The 13,837-nt window shown below is 51.6% G+C and overlaps 1 protein-coding gene across 6 annotated transcripts in view; it reads left to right on the top strand.

Annotated features, from left to right (window-relative positions):
* The window catches only part of FRMPD1 (FERM and PDZ domain containing 1), a 74,969-nt gene extending 65,036 nt beyond the window's left edge, over positions 1-9,933 (top strand). For all 6 annotated transcript variants that reach the window (XM_053922529.2, XM_053922533.2, XM_053922531.2 and 3 more), the window contains 4 exons: positions 912-1,094; positions 1,880-2,027; positions 4,129-4,899; positions 7,433-9,933. In XM_053922529.2, coding sequence (XP_053778504.1) covers positions 912-1,094; positions 1,880-2,027; positions 4,129-4,899; positions 7,433-9,816 — 3,486 coding nt within the window. In that variant the 3' untranslated portion in view covers positions 9,817-9,933. The remainder of the gene's footprint in view (positions 1-911; positions 1,095-1,879; positions 2,028-4,128; positions 4,900-7,432) is intronic.
* Positions 9,934-13,837: the final 3,904 nt, after the last annotated feature.

Genomic DNA, 13,837 nt, shown 5'->3' with positions numbered 1-13,837 from the left:
CTTTCAGTGGATTTGGTGTGTCTCTCAGTCATTTACAGTGATGGGTCAATTTCATCAACTTGCAAACCTAACAATATAGATGGAAAAAGAGAATCAATGTTTTGAGAGCAAGGGAGAGCAATCAGATAGTTAGGGGACAGGAAAAGCAGATGGCCTCTTGTGTGCATAGATGACCAAAAGGTAGAAAAGAGACTAGATCACAGAACGGAAGGCTTGAAGGTACAAGAAAGGCTTCCCACTTTTCCCAAGGGCCAATCCTGCCCTCTCGCAGCTGTCCCCGGTCCCCCTTCCCCTCTCCTGTCTAAGGAAAGAAGTATAGTGAGAGAAGAAGCCAACCACATCAAACTGGCTCAGGGTGTTTGCTGGGCTCTGGCATTGCAAATGCAGATAAATACAGCCCGTCATCAGGGAACCTGGCAGGCAATATGAGACTTGGATACAAATAATTATAATAAGTCACAGCTCAGTGCTCTGTGAGAAGTACAGAGGAAGTAGTGTGGAAACAACACAGGGGAAAGGACTGTCCTGGTTTGAGAAGACAGAGCTCAGGCAGGTATTTTTAGTAGATGTTTGCAGTAGATTTTGATGGAAGCTTTTAAGGAAGGGTCAGGATTTCAGGAGCCAATACCGAAGGCAGGGGAGGGATTTCTGGAGGAGTGACAGAGGCACGTAGGTGTGAAAGTACAGGTTGGGTCTGGCTCTCTACTATGAGCGGATTAAGGGAGACAAGTTTACACTTAATTTAGCAAGATGGGGACAGTTAGGCTGTGGCCTAACTTGGTGGTCTAGGGAGTGGAGACGGTGACCTGGTACGAGAATCAGGGAGCGTGCAGAGAGAGGTATCACGTCTTACGTGTGCAATGCATTTTCACTAGTGAAGGGAGACTGATTCCTCCTCTGCCCTTCTGCAGTTGCAGGATAGAGAGTCCTACGTCGGCCTTCTAGTTGGAGCCAAGTATGGGATTAGCCAAATTATCAATAGCAAACTCAACATCATCTCCACGCTGGCAGAGTTTGCCAGCATCAGCCGTGTCGAGCTGACGGAAGAGTCTGACAAAGTGAGCATGGTCAAGGTGTATCTTCAGGACATCAAGGTAACACACCGGAGGAGGCCTGAAATCCAGCTCTGGGGATTCAGGGATGAATGATTTTTAGGGTAGTTTATATGAGTCTGGATATTAACAAAGTCTTATGTCCCACATTTGCTTAAGAAGATGAATTGTCCATTCTGTCCCATTGAAGGGGAAGTGGTAGTCAGGGTGCATTTTCCTGGGCAGGTCCTAAAAGGTTTTATTGTATAAACTGAGTCTGCCTGTGTCCTTTTGCGATGGTTTCAGAAACTTAAATGGGAACACCAGAGGATTTTGTCACAGGCGTGGGACCAGAAAGGCTGTCCAGGAGTTTTGAGTGGCAGCAATTAAAATGGGTAAATGATGTAGTGTACTTCCTGAGCCTCGCTGGAAGGTCCTGCACTTATCCCGCCTTCCTTTGCTTTAATACCAACATGCTGAAGGAGGGTACTTTGTTCTCATCACCCTCTCCCTCCTTCTCCATTTGCTCTTGCTCTCTTTCTAGGTCATGTCTTGGAGGGGCCCCCTTATATGAATGAGCAGAGTTGGGTGGGTGTTTGGGACAGGATGACGGATGGAGAGGCAGGAGACAGTGTGGACATGTGGTGGGAGGAACCCACTGTGTGTGTGCGTGAACGTGCACACGCTCATTTCAAGTCGCACAGGTGAGAACGCAGGACCTGAGGCCTGCCTGTGGACCATAGCCGGACTTACTTGGAGTCTCTCATGAGCCGCACACGGCCCTGTTGTCAGGCTTTAGATGGTCTTATGCCACTGTATAAGCCTAAGAGCTCTCTTTACCTTCAAAGGTTCTGACTTTGCTGCTGGAATCCAACAGTGCAAAAGACCTCGCCTGCCTGATCGCTGGGTACTACCGGCTGTTTGTTGACCCAGTTAACTCCATTTTCCTCTGGCCAGGGAACAAACAACAGGTGCACCGCGTATCTGCTGAAGAAGGTGAGGCACTAAAGTTTGCCGTGGCCAGGATGGGCCCATTTCACGGCCTTGTAGGTAAGGGCAGCCTGAAGGGAGGTGGTGGACTGAGTGGAGCCGAGACTTCCAGTGAAGTTGAAGAGAGCCATTTCTCCACTTATTTCCTGGTAAACAGTGGACCTTTCCAAAATCCTAAATAGAGAAACTTTCTTGGTACCTGAGAATCCCTAAAACCATAGAACGTCTCTGATGCCCTATAGAATTTCCTAAAACCATCTTTAAGATCCACTGTATTTTGTCTTTATTTGACAGCAAAAATTGCTGTTAATTATTTGTTCAGTACAGATGACCGACCCTGGCCAGGTAACTCAGTTGGTTAAAGTGTCCTGTTATGCCAAGGTTGTGGGTTATATCCCTGGTCAGGGCACATACGAGAAGCAAGCAATGAATGCATAAATAAGTGGGACGACAAATCAGTGTATCTTTCTCTCTCTCCCCCACCCCTTCCTCTCCCTCTCTCAAATCAATTTTTAAAAAGTACAGATGACCTAGTTTCTCATTCCATGCCTATGTACTCTTTTGCACTCTCTTGAATTGTAACAGACATTCTCATCCTTACTTATTTAGAAGAACAGGCTGGGAACCCTATCACACAAGGCCTGGAGTAGTGGAGGCCAGACGAGGCGAATGGTTCTCCAGGCCCAGCTCCCAGTTTCTGTCAGGCTTTCGCTGCAGCACTGCTGACGCGGAATTTCCCCTGTGGTTTTCTAAAAATCTTTAACAACTATCTCTGCCAAGGGGAAAAAAGGACAAAATTAAATTTAAAAAAAAGCATAACTCTGATTGGAAGCAATTGTCTATTTTCATGGCACAAACACTCCCACCGTGCGTAGTTTCCAGCTACCAATGTGCTATCGCTGAGTGTGGAGAAGGGGAGAGATGCTCATTACATATCATTATGTAGTATTTCCTCCATGTGGACAACATGGACATAAATAATCTCAAGAGCTTAGGTGATAGTAAGGTCAAGTAAGGCATCAGGCAGCGATGCGTGTTGGGCATTTGTTAACTTTGTCTTTAACACGATTTATGAACAAGGGTGACACCTCCAGGTCCAGTCGGGGAGGCGGGCAGAGGGGGAGCCGTGCTGCTGTGGAGGCCTGATGGCGGGAGAGGCCGCTCCTGCCAGGGCTGGCGGCAGTGGTCAGGGGAGATGCTCAGAGGGGGAGGCATTTGAAGGAGATCTTGAAGAACGTGCTGGAGGAGGCCAGACGAGAGGGGAGGAGAGATCATGGGGAGCCGAGGGGACGACGTGGAGGCACGACACAAAGGGCAAGGGCAAGAGCCGTGCGAAGCTCTCTGCAGTGGCTGGAGCCCCGGAAGGCCTCAGTGGTGACCAGGCCGTGAAGGAGGGGTCAGGGCCATCTTGAGAGGCCTTAGCTCTTATGGGAGAACTTAGGTTCTTCCCTGTAGGCAGAGGAAGCCAGCAGAGGGTTTAAGTAGAGTGTGATGTGGATCAGAAAGAAGTTTCTAGGAAGATCACCCTGCAGGCTCATGGCAGAGGAGAGACTGGAGACCCGGCTCCATGCTCCCAACCCTCTCTCCGTGGGTCCTTCCCGAGTACCGTTAGAACAGATCCTCAGACCACGCTGCTTAGATATTTGCCTCGGTACATCAGCGGCAGGGTCAAGGAACTGTTTTGTATTCTAAAATGATTCCCCATCTGGTTTCCATCCCAGACAGGACAGGGCTGAGATTTGGTGAGGGGTTTAGGGAACCTGGGTGATACTGCCCAGAGCAAAGTGAAGTCCAGTTAAACAAATACCCACCGTGTTTCTGGGAACAGGTAACTCTCCTTGGAAGTAGGGATGGAGATGGTCCTGTCTTCATTAGGTGGTTCAGACAGATGTGGGAAAGGAGGCCTGGTGCTGGGGGAGAGCATGCAGTTTGGAGTCCCATGGAACCTGTGCCAGTCACTATAGCGTGATCTGGGCCAGTCACCCTCCTGTGCCTGTTTCCGAATCTGCAAAACCGGAAGGCCAGCAGCACGGCGGCAGGAAGATACATAGGCGTCTGCCGGTCCCCAAAGGCCATTTTGTAACCCTCAGTGTCCCCTATGTTGCAGGCTATGAGTCCAGGGCGTGCAGTGACTCAGAGGAGTCCTCCGAAGTGGACTGCATGCTGGAGCCTCTCTCTGACCGATGCCTGCCCAAGCTGGGCCCCTGCAGACCGCTCGTACAAGAGGAGCAGCCTCCGGGGGACAGCCACACGCCCAGCATGGCCAGGAGATGCCCGAGCACCTGCGGGGCCGGCAGCATGACGGACAGTGCTGAGTCTGAGGCGTCGGACTCAGCCAACACCGAGAGCCGGGGGTGCAGGACCAGCGGCTCGAGCGAATCCATGGATGCCCTGGAGGAGGATGACTTGGACGCCTGCTCCTCCAGCAGATCTGGCTTCTTCCACTTTGGCTCGCCGGGCTTCCCAGAGAGCGTGGAGGCTGACAGCCAGGAGAGGAGCAGGACTGAAACCAGCGGCTTCTTCTGTCTCCTGGATCTGGCCCAACGAGCCAACCCTCAGTCTCAGAAGATGGAGCTTTCTGAGAGCCCCGCTCCTGGGACATTCAGCTGGGGACCAGAGCTGAGCATCCTCAGGCTGGACCCCAGGCTGTATGAGGGCAGCCAGGCCGACTACTACAGCCTGTGCTCCAGTGTCTCCCCAGCCAGTTACCTGAGCGACAGCTCAGACAGCGCAGCTTCCCGGCAGGGCCAGCTGGGCTGGACTGAGACCCAGGCCCGCTCCACGATGGAAGCCCTGGCCCCTGCCTGTGAGGACGGCAGCTCGGATGAGGAATATTATGATGCAGCTGACAAGCTCACACCCCCAGACACCCTCTCAGGTGAGCCCTCCCCAGCAGGTCTGCAGACTTGGCAGGCAGGGACCAAGCTTGTGGGGAAGACACGTGAGTCAAGTGGGGTCATGGGCCTCCTCTGGGAGGCTGTCCTGGGCTCAGTGGACTAAATTACAAGCATCATGACTTCAGGTCAGAGCTACGAGGGAGGTTCAGAGAACTGTCAGCAAGCAGGGATGGGAGGCGTTCATGCAACAGTGGAAATCAGGGAAGGCTTCTCAGAAGAGGTGGGGAAAGAACCAAGATTGGTGAGATAGAATTTACATAGAAAGAAAAGGGTTTGACAGGAGTGCCCAGCAGAAGGAAGTAGCTGTGTCATTACTGACCCTGAAGCTACATTAAATGAGGCCTTGAAGCAAGAAGAACCTACCTGACAGGCCACTGGTGGCCCTGTAAGGGATCTGACGTAGGAAGGCAGGGGAAATCTGTTGGTCATCTCTCAGGTTCCTCTTGCCTCCCTCCATGTAGAGTGTGGGAGTCTTTCCATATGGAATGACTTCCCAGCTGATGGAAAACCCGAAAGCCTTCCAGGACATCCTCCCCCTCCCCTCTCTCTGTCTCTGACACACGCTGTTGGTCTTTGGCAGGACATAGAGATACAGATGAATGTTTCTATAGTTAAAGAGCAGACGCCCAGGAAAAACTCCCCATACCAAGCTGGGTCCCCAACCCAAAAATTACCATTGGCCCCTGAGAACACCCAAAGACCACACCCTCCCAGGTTTCACACCACATCAATGGCAGGAACAGTCGTGCACGGCAAAGCATAAGCTCTATGCATTTCACAGCACAGAAAACCCTTCGTGCAGAGGGCATCAGGTAGCCGGAGACTGCACTGCCGAGTCCGGTGCTCCTGTGATGAGCAACGTACCGGTACACGCACCTCTCAGTGCTGTAAGCAGGCAAGGACAGCGAGCACATTTTGCTGTCGTTTTGTCTGTTGGCAATGCCTGCACAGTGTCTGTCTCTGGCTGTTAACTCCCTCATTCTTGACAGAACTGCGCTTTATTGATTGTACTTTTTAAAAAATGCCAAAGGCATTTTCACACTCGTTAGCTGGACCACCACCTCTAGAGTATGAGAGCAAGTGCTCTCTCTGCCTTCCTGGCTGCAGTCTCCTCCTTCCTTGGAGAGGGTTCCCGTAATGGTAACGGTGAAGGGGGAGGCTGGTGCCAACGACACAAATACATTTCTGTGGCGGAAAGGTATGGTAAATCTTCTTTCTCACTTGAGAGGGCTTTCTCCTTGGGATGGGTTCTGGGTCCCTTCCGGGGAGTGGAGAGTCTTGGCGGGGTGGACACTCCCTTCCCTATAGAGAGCAGTGTGGTCCTGGGGAGACAGGCCGGCACCGGGACCCCTGGCCCAGCTCACTGTGGGAGCCTGTCCCTCTTCACGTCTCAGAAACACCTTTGGTCAGTGGCTATAGGTGGCCTAAGGCAGCAGCTCCAAAATGTGACTGGGCACCGACATCACCCAAGGGACCTGGTTTAAATGCCATAGATTCTTAGATCCCAGCCTCCGAGATCCTGATTTAGGAGGTCCGAGAAGCAGCCTTTGGCAGTTTTGAACAAGGTGCAGCCAGTTTGGGAACGCTGTCTGAGTAGGAGAGCCCTCCGATTCTCAAGTGCTGCTAACCTGTGAGCCTCATTCCTCGGGCTGATGCCCAGGACTTCTTCACAAGAGCGCTTCTCTGCTCAGAGAGATCCACCGTGGAATGCACAGAGGCCGCCTCGGAGAGTCGTGGACACTTCTTGTCCAAAGCGAGCTCCTCCAGAACCCTGACACTGTGGCGACAGTAACAGCGATGACAGTAGCAGTGATGACAGCAGCAGCTCCCTTTAGTGAACGTATATTAGGCACAGGCCAGGTACCTGATACACACTAATTCATTTGGCCTGCGTGGCAGTGCTGCTTGGTACCATTGGTACTGGCTGCCTTGGGTTGACGCAGTGCAAAGAAAAGGTGGTAAAGGATGTAAGATAGCTTAGAAAATTGCCAGCAAAGGTGAGGAACTGCTTCAGACACAGGCAGCAGCCAGACCAGGAGGCTGCTGGGTGGCAAGATTCCTTGTCATATTGTCAGGATATTATGGCTGTTAAAAATGAGCTCTCTCTTTTTTTTTTTTAATCAGTGTGTTTGAGTTTAAAATCATAGGAAATGTGCAGCTGACTTTCCAGGCCATAAAGCTGGCCACTTAGCTGAGGTGGACAGGGCCCCGTCATTGACAGTTCCAGCAGACTGCAACCACTGGGCAGCAGTCAGTCCCCAACAGGAAGCTGAGGCACTGTGACCAAAAGACAGTGAAACACATTTTGGGCAACCAAGACTCAAAAAGTGTCTACCACAATTATTACCCCCAACTCTCAGATGAGGAAATTAAGGAGATCAAGCTTTACCGTGTCCCAGGTTACACAGCCCGGGCAGGATCTGAATCCCCGCGATCCTGAATCCTTAGCCCAAGCTCTGTGAGCCTCTTTGTTTTCTTGCTTTTTATGCATTTTTTTCCTTTCTTGATTCTCAGGGCCTGGAGCTGTTTCTGCTGCAGAAGCCAGTGCCACAAGGATGCAGAGTAAGGCTAGCACTTGTAGCCCCGAGGACAGCCTGAAAACTGGACCAGATGGAAGAGAGCCGAGCAGAAGGGGAGGGGTGAAAAAGTACGCCAAGACCCTGAGAAAAAGGAGGTCTTTCCTACAGACCGACTACACCTGTCAGGTCTCCTTTCCCCTGGTGCCATCGGCCTCCCTGGAGGACGTGGACGACGTGTGCTACTATGACAGGGAGCCCTACCTGACCCTTGCTGTGCCCTCCCCAACCGTGTCATCTCTGCAGGACATGCAGGGTGAGCCCGGCCTCCTGGAGACCAAGGCCCTGGGGCGGATGGCTCCCTTGAGGGAGGCCAAGAGCAAAAACCCAGCCTCCCGGGTCATGGAAATGGAGCCCGAGACCATGGAAACCAAATCGGTCATCGACTCTCGGGTGTCTTCTATTTCCGCCATACGCCTCCGGATTGACCTCAGTCACAAAGAGACTCCTGGGGGTGCCCCTGTGACTGCCACTGTTGCCAGTGCCCCGGCCCGCACCCTGAACTGTCCCAACCCAGGCTCATCTGGCCCAGACACTGGTCAGACAGGACCTTCCCAAACTGTGTCTGCATTTCAAGACTCAGAGGGCAGTGCCCCCAAAGCACTCTCCACAGAGCTGGAGGACAGCACCTCCTCCCTCTCCAGTGCTGACCCGAACCCAGACACCGCCTGCCTGACCGTCAGCCCAGGGCCACAGAACGCCTCCCAAGCGAACACAGTAGAGCTGGGAGGGGTCCAGCTGGAAACAGGATCGGGAGCTTTGTTTACAAATCATAGGCAAGAAGCCGCCCCCAAATGCACAGAGCTTTCGTTGTCTCCTCACGATGGGCCTGGAAGTGGTGAATGTGGGACAAGTTCAGGAGAGAAGGTGGCTTCTTTCCCCACAGAGGAGGAGCAACAAGGACAGCTGCCTTTGGAACACGATGAGTTAGTTACAGACAAAAATGGCACCAACTTCCTTCATGATGAATCTGGGAAGGATTCGGGTGATGCTGAGGGTGACGTGTCAAATGCTGTCCCACAGACTGCTGGTATCAGTGCTCCAGATGGGGGAATGATAGCCTCCCTCTCCTTGGACACCCCTCTAACAGGGATTGAGCCGACCCCACCACACTCCCCCCTGGAACTCCAAGGAAAAAGCAGAGAAATCCCCAGCCAAGCTTGCCAGGCCCAAGCACAAACACTATTGGCAGAGTTGGATTTGGACCCAGCTTTCTTGCTTGAGAACCAGACCATTCCGTCAACCTTCCCTCTGGAGGGGGTCAAAGCAGAGCCACTTAGCCTTGTGATAGGGGAAGACACAGCCCCCCAGGATACCCCTCAGCAGGTTGGTTTTACCCCAGGGCCTTCTCTGCTAAGCACCCTACCCTGTCCCCAAGAGAGGCCCCACGTAGAAGATTCAAACCAATGCCCGCTGTCAGAAAGCAAAGACAAAAGCCCTAGGATTTGCCCCTCTGCTGAGAAGTCCTTCTTGTGCTTCTCCTCAGAAAGCCATCCTAAAGTTTCTGCCAGTCTCAGGATGGCCGTGCCTTTGGGGTTCGTGGGGGTGAATGAGCTGGTGGCCCCCAGGGTTGGGATGGAGCAGTGCAGCTGCCAGTTCTCCTATGTCACGTGCTTCCGTGGCCTGCAGCCCGAGACAGAGGAAGAAGACAGGGACCCGGAGGCACACCCCACGGTCCCTCTCACCTCACCGCCCTCTGCAGGGAGCCCGCTGGCCCTGCCCTGGAGACCCACCCGGGCCCACAGCTGCAGCTCCGAGCCCCTGTCCAGGAACAGCCGTATCTGGCCGGAGTACTGCTCCAGGGCTCTGAGACAGCTGAAAGCGGCCCCTGCCAGCACCCCCGAGGGCTTCGTCCGACTCACAGAGAGCTTGCTGGAATTACAAGACATTTTAGAAGCTTCCTGGGGGAATGGGAACAAACACCCCCCGGAGAAGTGTACTTGGCACTTTTCTGAAAGCCGGAGCCACCTCTGCATGGGCTCCCAGAAGCTGCTGTCTAGCTGTCAGCATGTGATCAGAGTGGACCAGAGCCCCGAAGAGATGCAGGGTGCCGTGCGCGACACCTTCCAGTACCTGGTGCAGCTGGCGGGCCTGTGCATCCAGTTCACAGACTGCAGCCGCTGCTCCGCCCGGCACAGGGAAGCAGCAGGGAACCTGAGGGACGTGGTGCACACCTACCAACAGTTCGTGGAGGCCGCCAAGCTGACCTGCGAGAGAGGCTACCACGACCTGAGCGTGAAACTTCTGGCCCGTCAGTGCACGGCCCTCACGGCCGCTGTGTTCTATTTGACCCAGAAGTTCCGGGCATCCGCTGCCCTGTGAGCAGGCCGGCTGCCCAGGCCCTCCGCCCTGCCCTGGACACTTCCCTGAGGAGCCTCTTTCATTCCTCCACCCCCCTCTCAAATGTTTACTATTTAAATAAACTGCTGCTTAATCGTGGCCTGATGATAAGTCTGGGTCGAAACATTCACTCCCATCCATTCAACATACATTCTCTGAATACTTCCTCTGGGCCAGGCCACCAGCTGGGAGCTTAGGATAATTTTAGACAAATAAGACAAGTCACTCCATGGTCGGGCTGCTCACAGATCCTTTGGGGATACAGCTAAGTAGTTCACCCTCAGTAAAGTGTGTACCCTAAAAAGAGCATACTGGGGTGTGGAAGCCAGAGGTCACAAAATGTCCCAAGACAGCAGGGATGAGGGAGGAAGGTGGGGGTCACCAAAAAACACAGTCTTCTCTTACTACACTTGTTTGGCAATAACTTTTGTAAATAGGAGTGCATACATGTGATATCTGATAGATTCTACCTTCACACGTTTTGGTTTGAAGCACCTGGACCAGGAGGCCTGGTAATCTTGGCCACTTCACTGCGATAAGCATAGGTTGCCACTAGGTGGCAGTAAGTTCCTCAGCCACTTCGCTATGCTCTACAGGTGTGCTCTGTGCTTCACCTGAAGATGACTGCACCCCTAAATCTTGCACCGTATTTCTGTTTTAAATAGGTAAAAGGCAACATGAAAGCCATTAGTTAGATTTGTCTTTTTAAGGATAACATTAGCACAAAATAAATATATTTAGTACTTTTCTCACTAAGCCTAGTTGAGCCAGTTAATCCCAGGTAATCTTGGTGGGACCTTGGACAAACTATTTAACCTCAAAGTGCTTTTGGTTTTCTCTTCTGTAAATTGAGGACATTAAGAGCGCCTGCTCTGTAGGGTAGAAATCTAGTAAATACTCAATTTAGCAAATACTCAGTAAGTAGTAAGCCCCAGCTTTATGGCTGCCTCTTCCGGTCTGAAATTCTTTCCAGCATTTTGTTTTCAGACTCCAGGAAAACCAATTTCAAACTACCCTTGGGATACTTTTCTTGCCCTGGCTTCCCTGTCCAGGCCAAAAGTGGTTTAGACACTCACTTTAGACTATTAGAGTCAGGTCGAGGGGTCCCTTTGCCCCTCTGGTGCCCCCAATTGGTCGTGAGCTCAGTGCTGCTGCCTCTGTCCTTCCTCTCCCCTAGGGCTCCCTAACTCCTCTCCTCTGGGGCTCCCTGACTCCTCTCCTTCATCCAGCAAAAGCAGGAGCAGAGATGAAGGTGTTTCATCACATACCTAAGCACACACCGATCAGAAGGAAAGCAATCCCTTTGGAGAAGACAAAAAATACCCTTCCCATCCCCTGTTACCAGTTACTTGTTAACTAGCAAACAGTTAACCAGTACTTGTGCCAGGAAAATACTTATTTTCTTCGAGGCCTGTTTCTTGTCTCAGGATACTTTGAATAAAATTTAAGCAAGGCTCTTGAAGACAGATTTGAAGCGATTTCATGGCAATGAAAAATAGAAACACTAGGACGCTGAAATAATGAAAACTGTATGGTGTTTGAAAGGACTCAAATGCTCACAGTGGCAGAAAGCTGTGAAGAGCTACATGGCTTGTTTCCATGAACACAATCTGTATGTTTACAAGTTTCGGAAGGAGCTCAGGACTTCAACTCAGTCAGGGCTTGAACCCTGGCAGTGTTATTGTAGGCACTTGTTTGGGTCTCAGGTCCCCCATCTGACAAAAAGAAATACTAGTCTCCCTTTAGCGAGGGCCTACAGTGTGCCAGATGCCCCAAGTACATTTTCTTACCAACATAACACCCGAATGTAGGGTTTGTTATATAATTTACACTCGGCATTATTATGAGAAACAAACAATTACAGAAGGCAGGAAGGAGACTGTGAAGCCTCCAGCACAAGCACTTAATTGTTTGTTTCCTTCTTCCTTTGCTTCCTCTCCCCTCAAATCCATGAACTTCCTTGGGTTGCTACAGTATGAAGCTGGTATTTTGCTCTGCAGTTTCCATGAGGAGTACTAAGTCCCAGAAGCTCTGGGAAACAAACCCCTCCTTGCTTGTGGAGACGCTAAAGTACAGGGGCAGTTATCCTGTGTAGCACTTTCTTTGATATACACAGCCCCCTACATGAGACGGGCAGAGTGGGACTGCCTACTCCACCATGCGGGAGTTACTTGTTGAATGACTAAGAAACTCCTGGACATTTACATCTCTCCTTGCTTTTCCCATCCGCCATCATATTGGCTGTTTCATTTCTTTCTACAAACATTTATGGTACATCCATGCCGGGTGATTCCTGATGCAGGATTATGGATGTAAATAATTGGGTGAGAATCCTGTTTTCGAGTATTCTTGGTCCAAGAGATAAGATGACATGTAGAGATAGAGACCTACAGCATAAGGCATGGTGTGCTCAGGGCCACCAAAGAGAACAGATAGAGTGTATGAGAGCTCAAAGAAGTCATTGTTGGGTGGGGGCAGAGTAGTGATCAGAGAAGGCTTCCTGTAGGAGGCAACATTAATTAGAACCAGTTTGTCAAGAAGTGTTTTTGAGTAGCTACTGTGCATCAGGTCCTAGATTTGATAGATAGGAAGGTAAATTTTGGGTGTGTGAAAAAAGAAGAAAAATCACTCATTTCTTTATTCTGTCAACAGATATTTACTCTGTAGTGGCACTGGGAATACAACCGTCAACATGATAGATGGTTCCCCTCAGGGAACTTATAACTAGCAGGAAACACACCGAAAAAAAAGAGGACTAACTGATATATGATCTAAAAAAAAATGAGGAGAGTGTCACGATGGGGTGAGATGAGCCCAAACCTTGGGTGATCGATAAAGGCCTCTCCGAAGAAAGAATGTTGAAACTGAAGCCGAAAGGTTAAGTAGGCGCCAGCCACGGAGAAAGTGAGAGGAAAGGGAACAGTATCTGCAAAAGTCTTCGGGGTGATCGAAGCCCTTCAAGAACACAGGTGCGAATGGAACACAGCAAGCTGGAGGAAGAGCGACAGATGAGGTTGCAGGAGCAGCCAGGAACCAGGCTGTGCAAGGCCTTGGGCAGATGTTACATCCGAGTACGATAGGAAGCCGCTGAGGGGTTTGCAAATGGTAGGTGCGAGAGGCTGGGGTAGCAGGCAGTGGGAGCATCTAGGAGGCTTTTGTTATGGGGAAGCAGCCACGAGCTCAGTGAAAGGTAAAGAAAGCGAGAGCAGTGGCGAACGGGGTGGGGGGGGGGGGAAGGTGTTCAGTAGGGTTGCGCGGGGAGTCCAGGGACCGGTAGGTGTGGCGGGAGCCGCTGAAGACCATGCGCACCGCTCTGCAAGCCCTGCGGAGTGGGAACCCAGGGCCGGCTTCTGAACGAGGAAGAGGTATGAGAACTGGGTTTTAGAAAAAGCCTTCTTGGGGGGCGCGGGGGATAATGTTTAGTTTTTGCATTTAAAAATTGCTGTAGTATCAGATAAGGAATGGATCGGAGCATGGCTTGGGAGCGGGGTGGGAGTTGCTGTGGGAAGAAAAGCCCAGAGGGGGCAACAGTGTGGGGCCAACAGGGAGGGTTCCAACCGGGCTGTGGTTTCTTGGATGGGAGACATTTCGGGCTCATTCACGGTAGGGTCTCTCGGAAAGGCTGAGACGCTAGGACTGGAAGAATAAAGGCAAAAACGGATGATAGTTTTTATCAGAACAAGGGTTGGGCAAATCACTTCAGGTCTCTGAGCCTCAGTTTCCCACTGATACGTGAGGAGAGATGGAGAAGGGAGAGTGGCCAGGGGCTAGCCAGGAGGGTGAAGGGGAACGTGTGCTCAGGGAAGGGCTGAGTCAGCTCGTGGGCCTTGCTCGTGGGGAAGCCCAGCGGAGGGCAAGGCCCCCAGGCTGCGAGATGAGAAGTGGTTTACGTCTGGTTTCAGCCCAATTTCACAACGTCCAGTCCTCGACAGCCATTAAAGCGCCTGGGCATCTGCAGCAGCGTGTGGGTCGGCAAGCTGCTGGAATTGTAATCCCACGTAAC

Source organism: Desmodus rotundus, chromosome 1 (genome assembly GCF_022682495.2).
Source record: "Desmodus rotundus isolate HL8 chromosome 1, HLdesRot8A.1, whole genome shotgun sequence".
NCBI lineage: Eukaryota > Metazoa > Chordata > Mammalia > Chiroptera > Phyllostomidae > Desmodus > Desmodus rotundus.
This window is presented reverse-complemented; position numbering and strand designations above follow the sequence as displayed.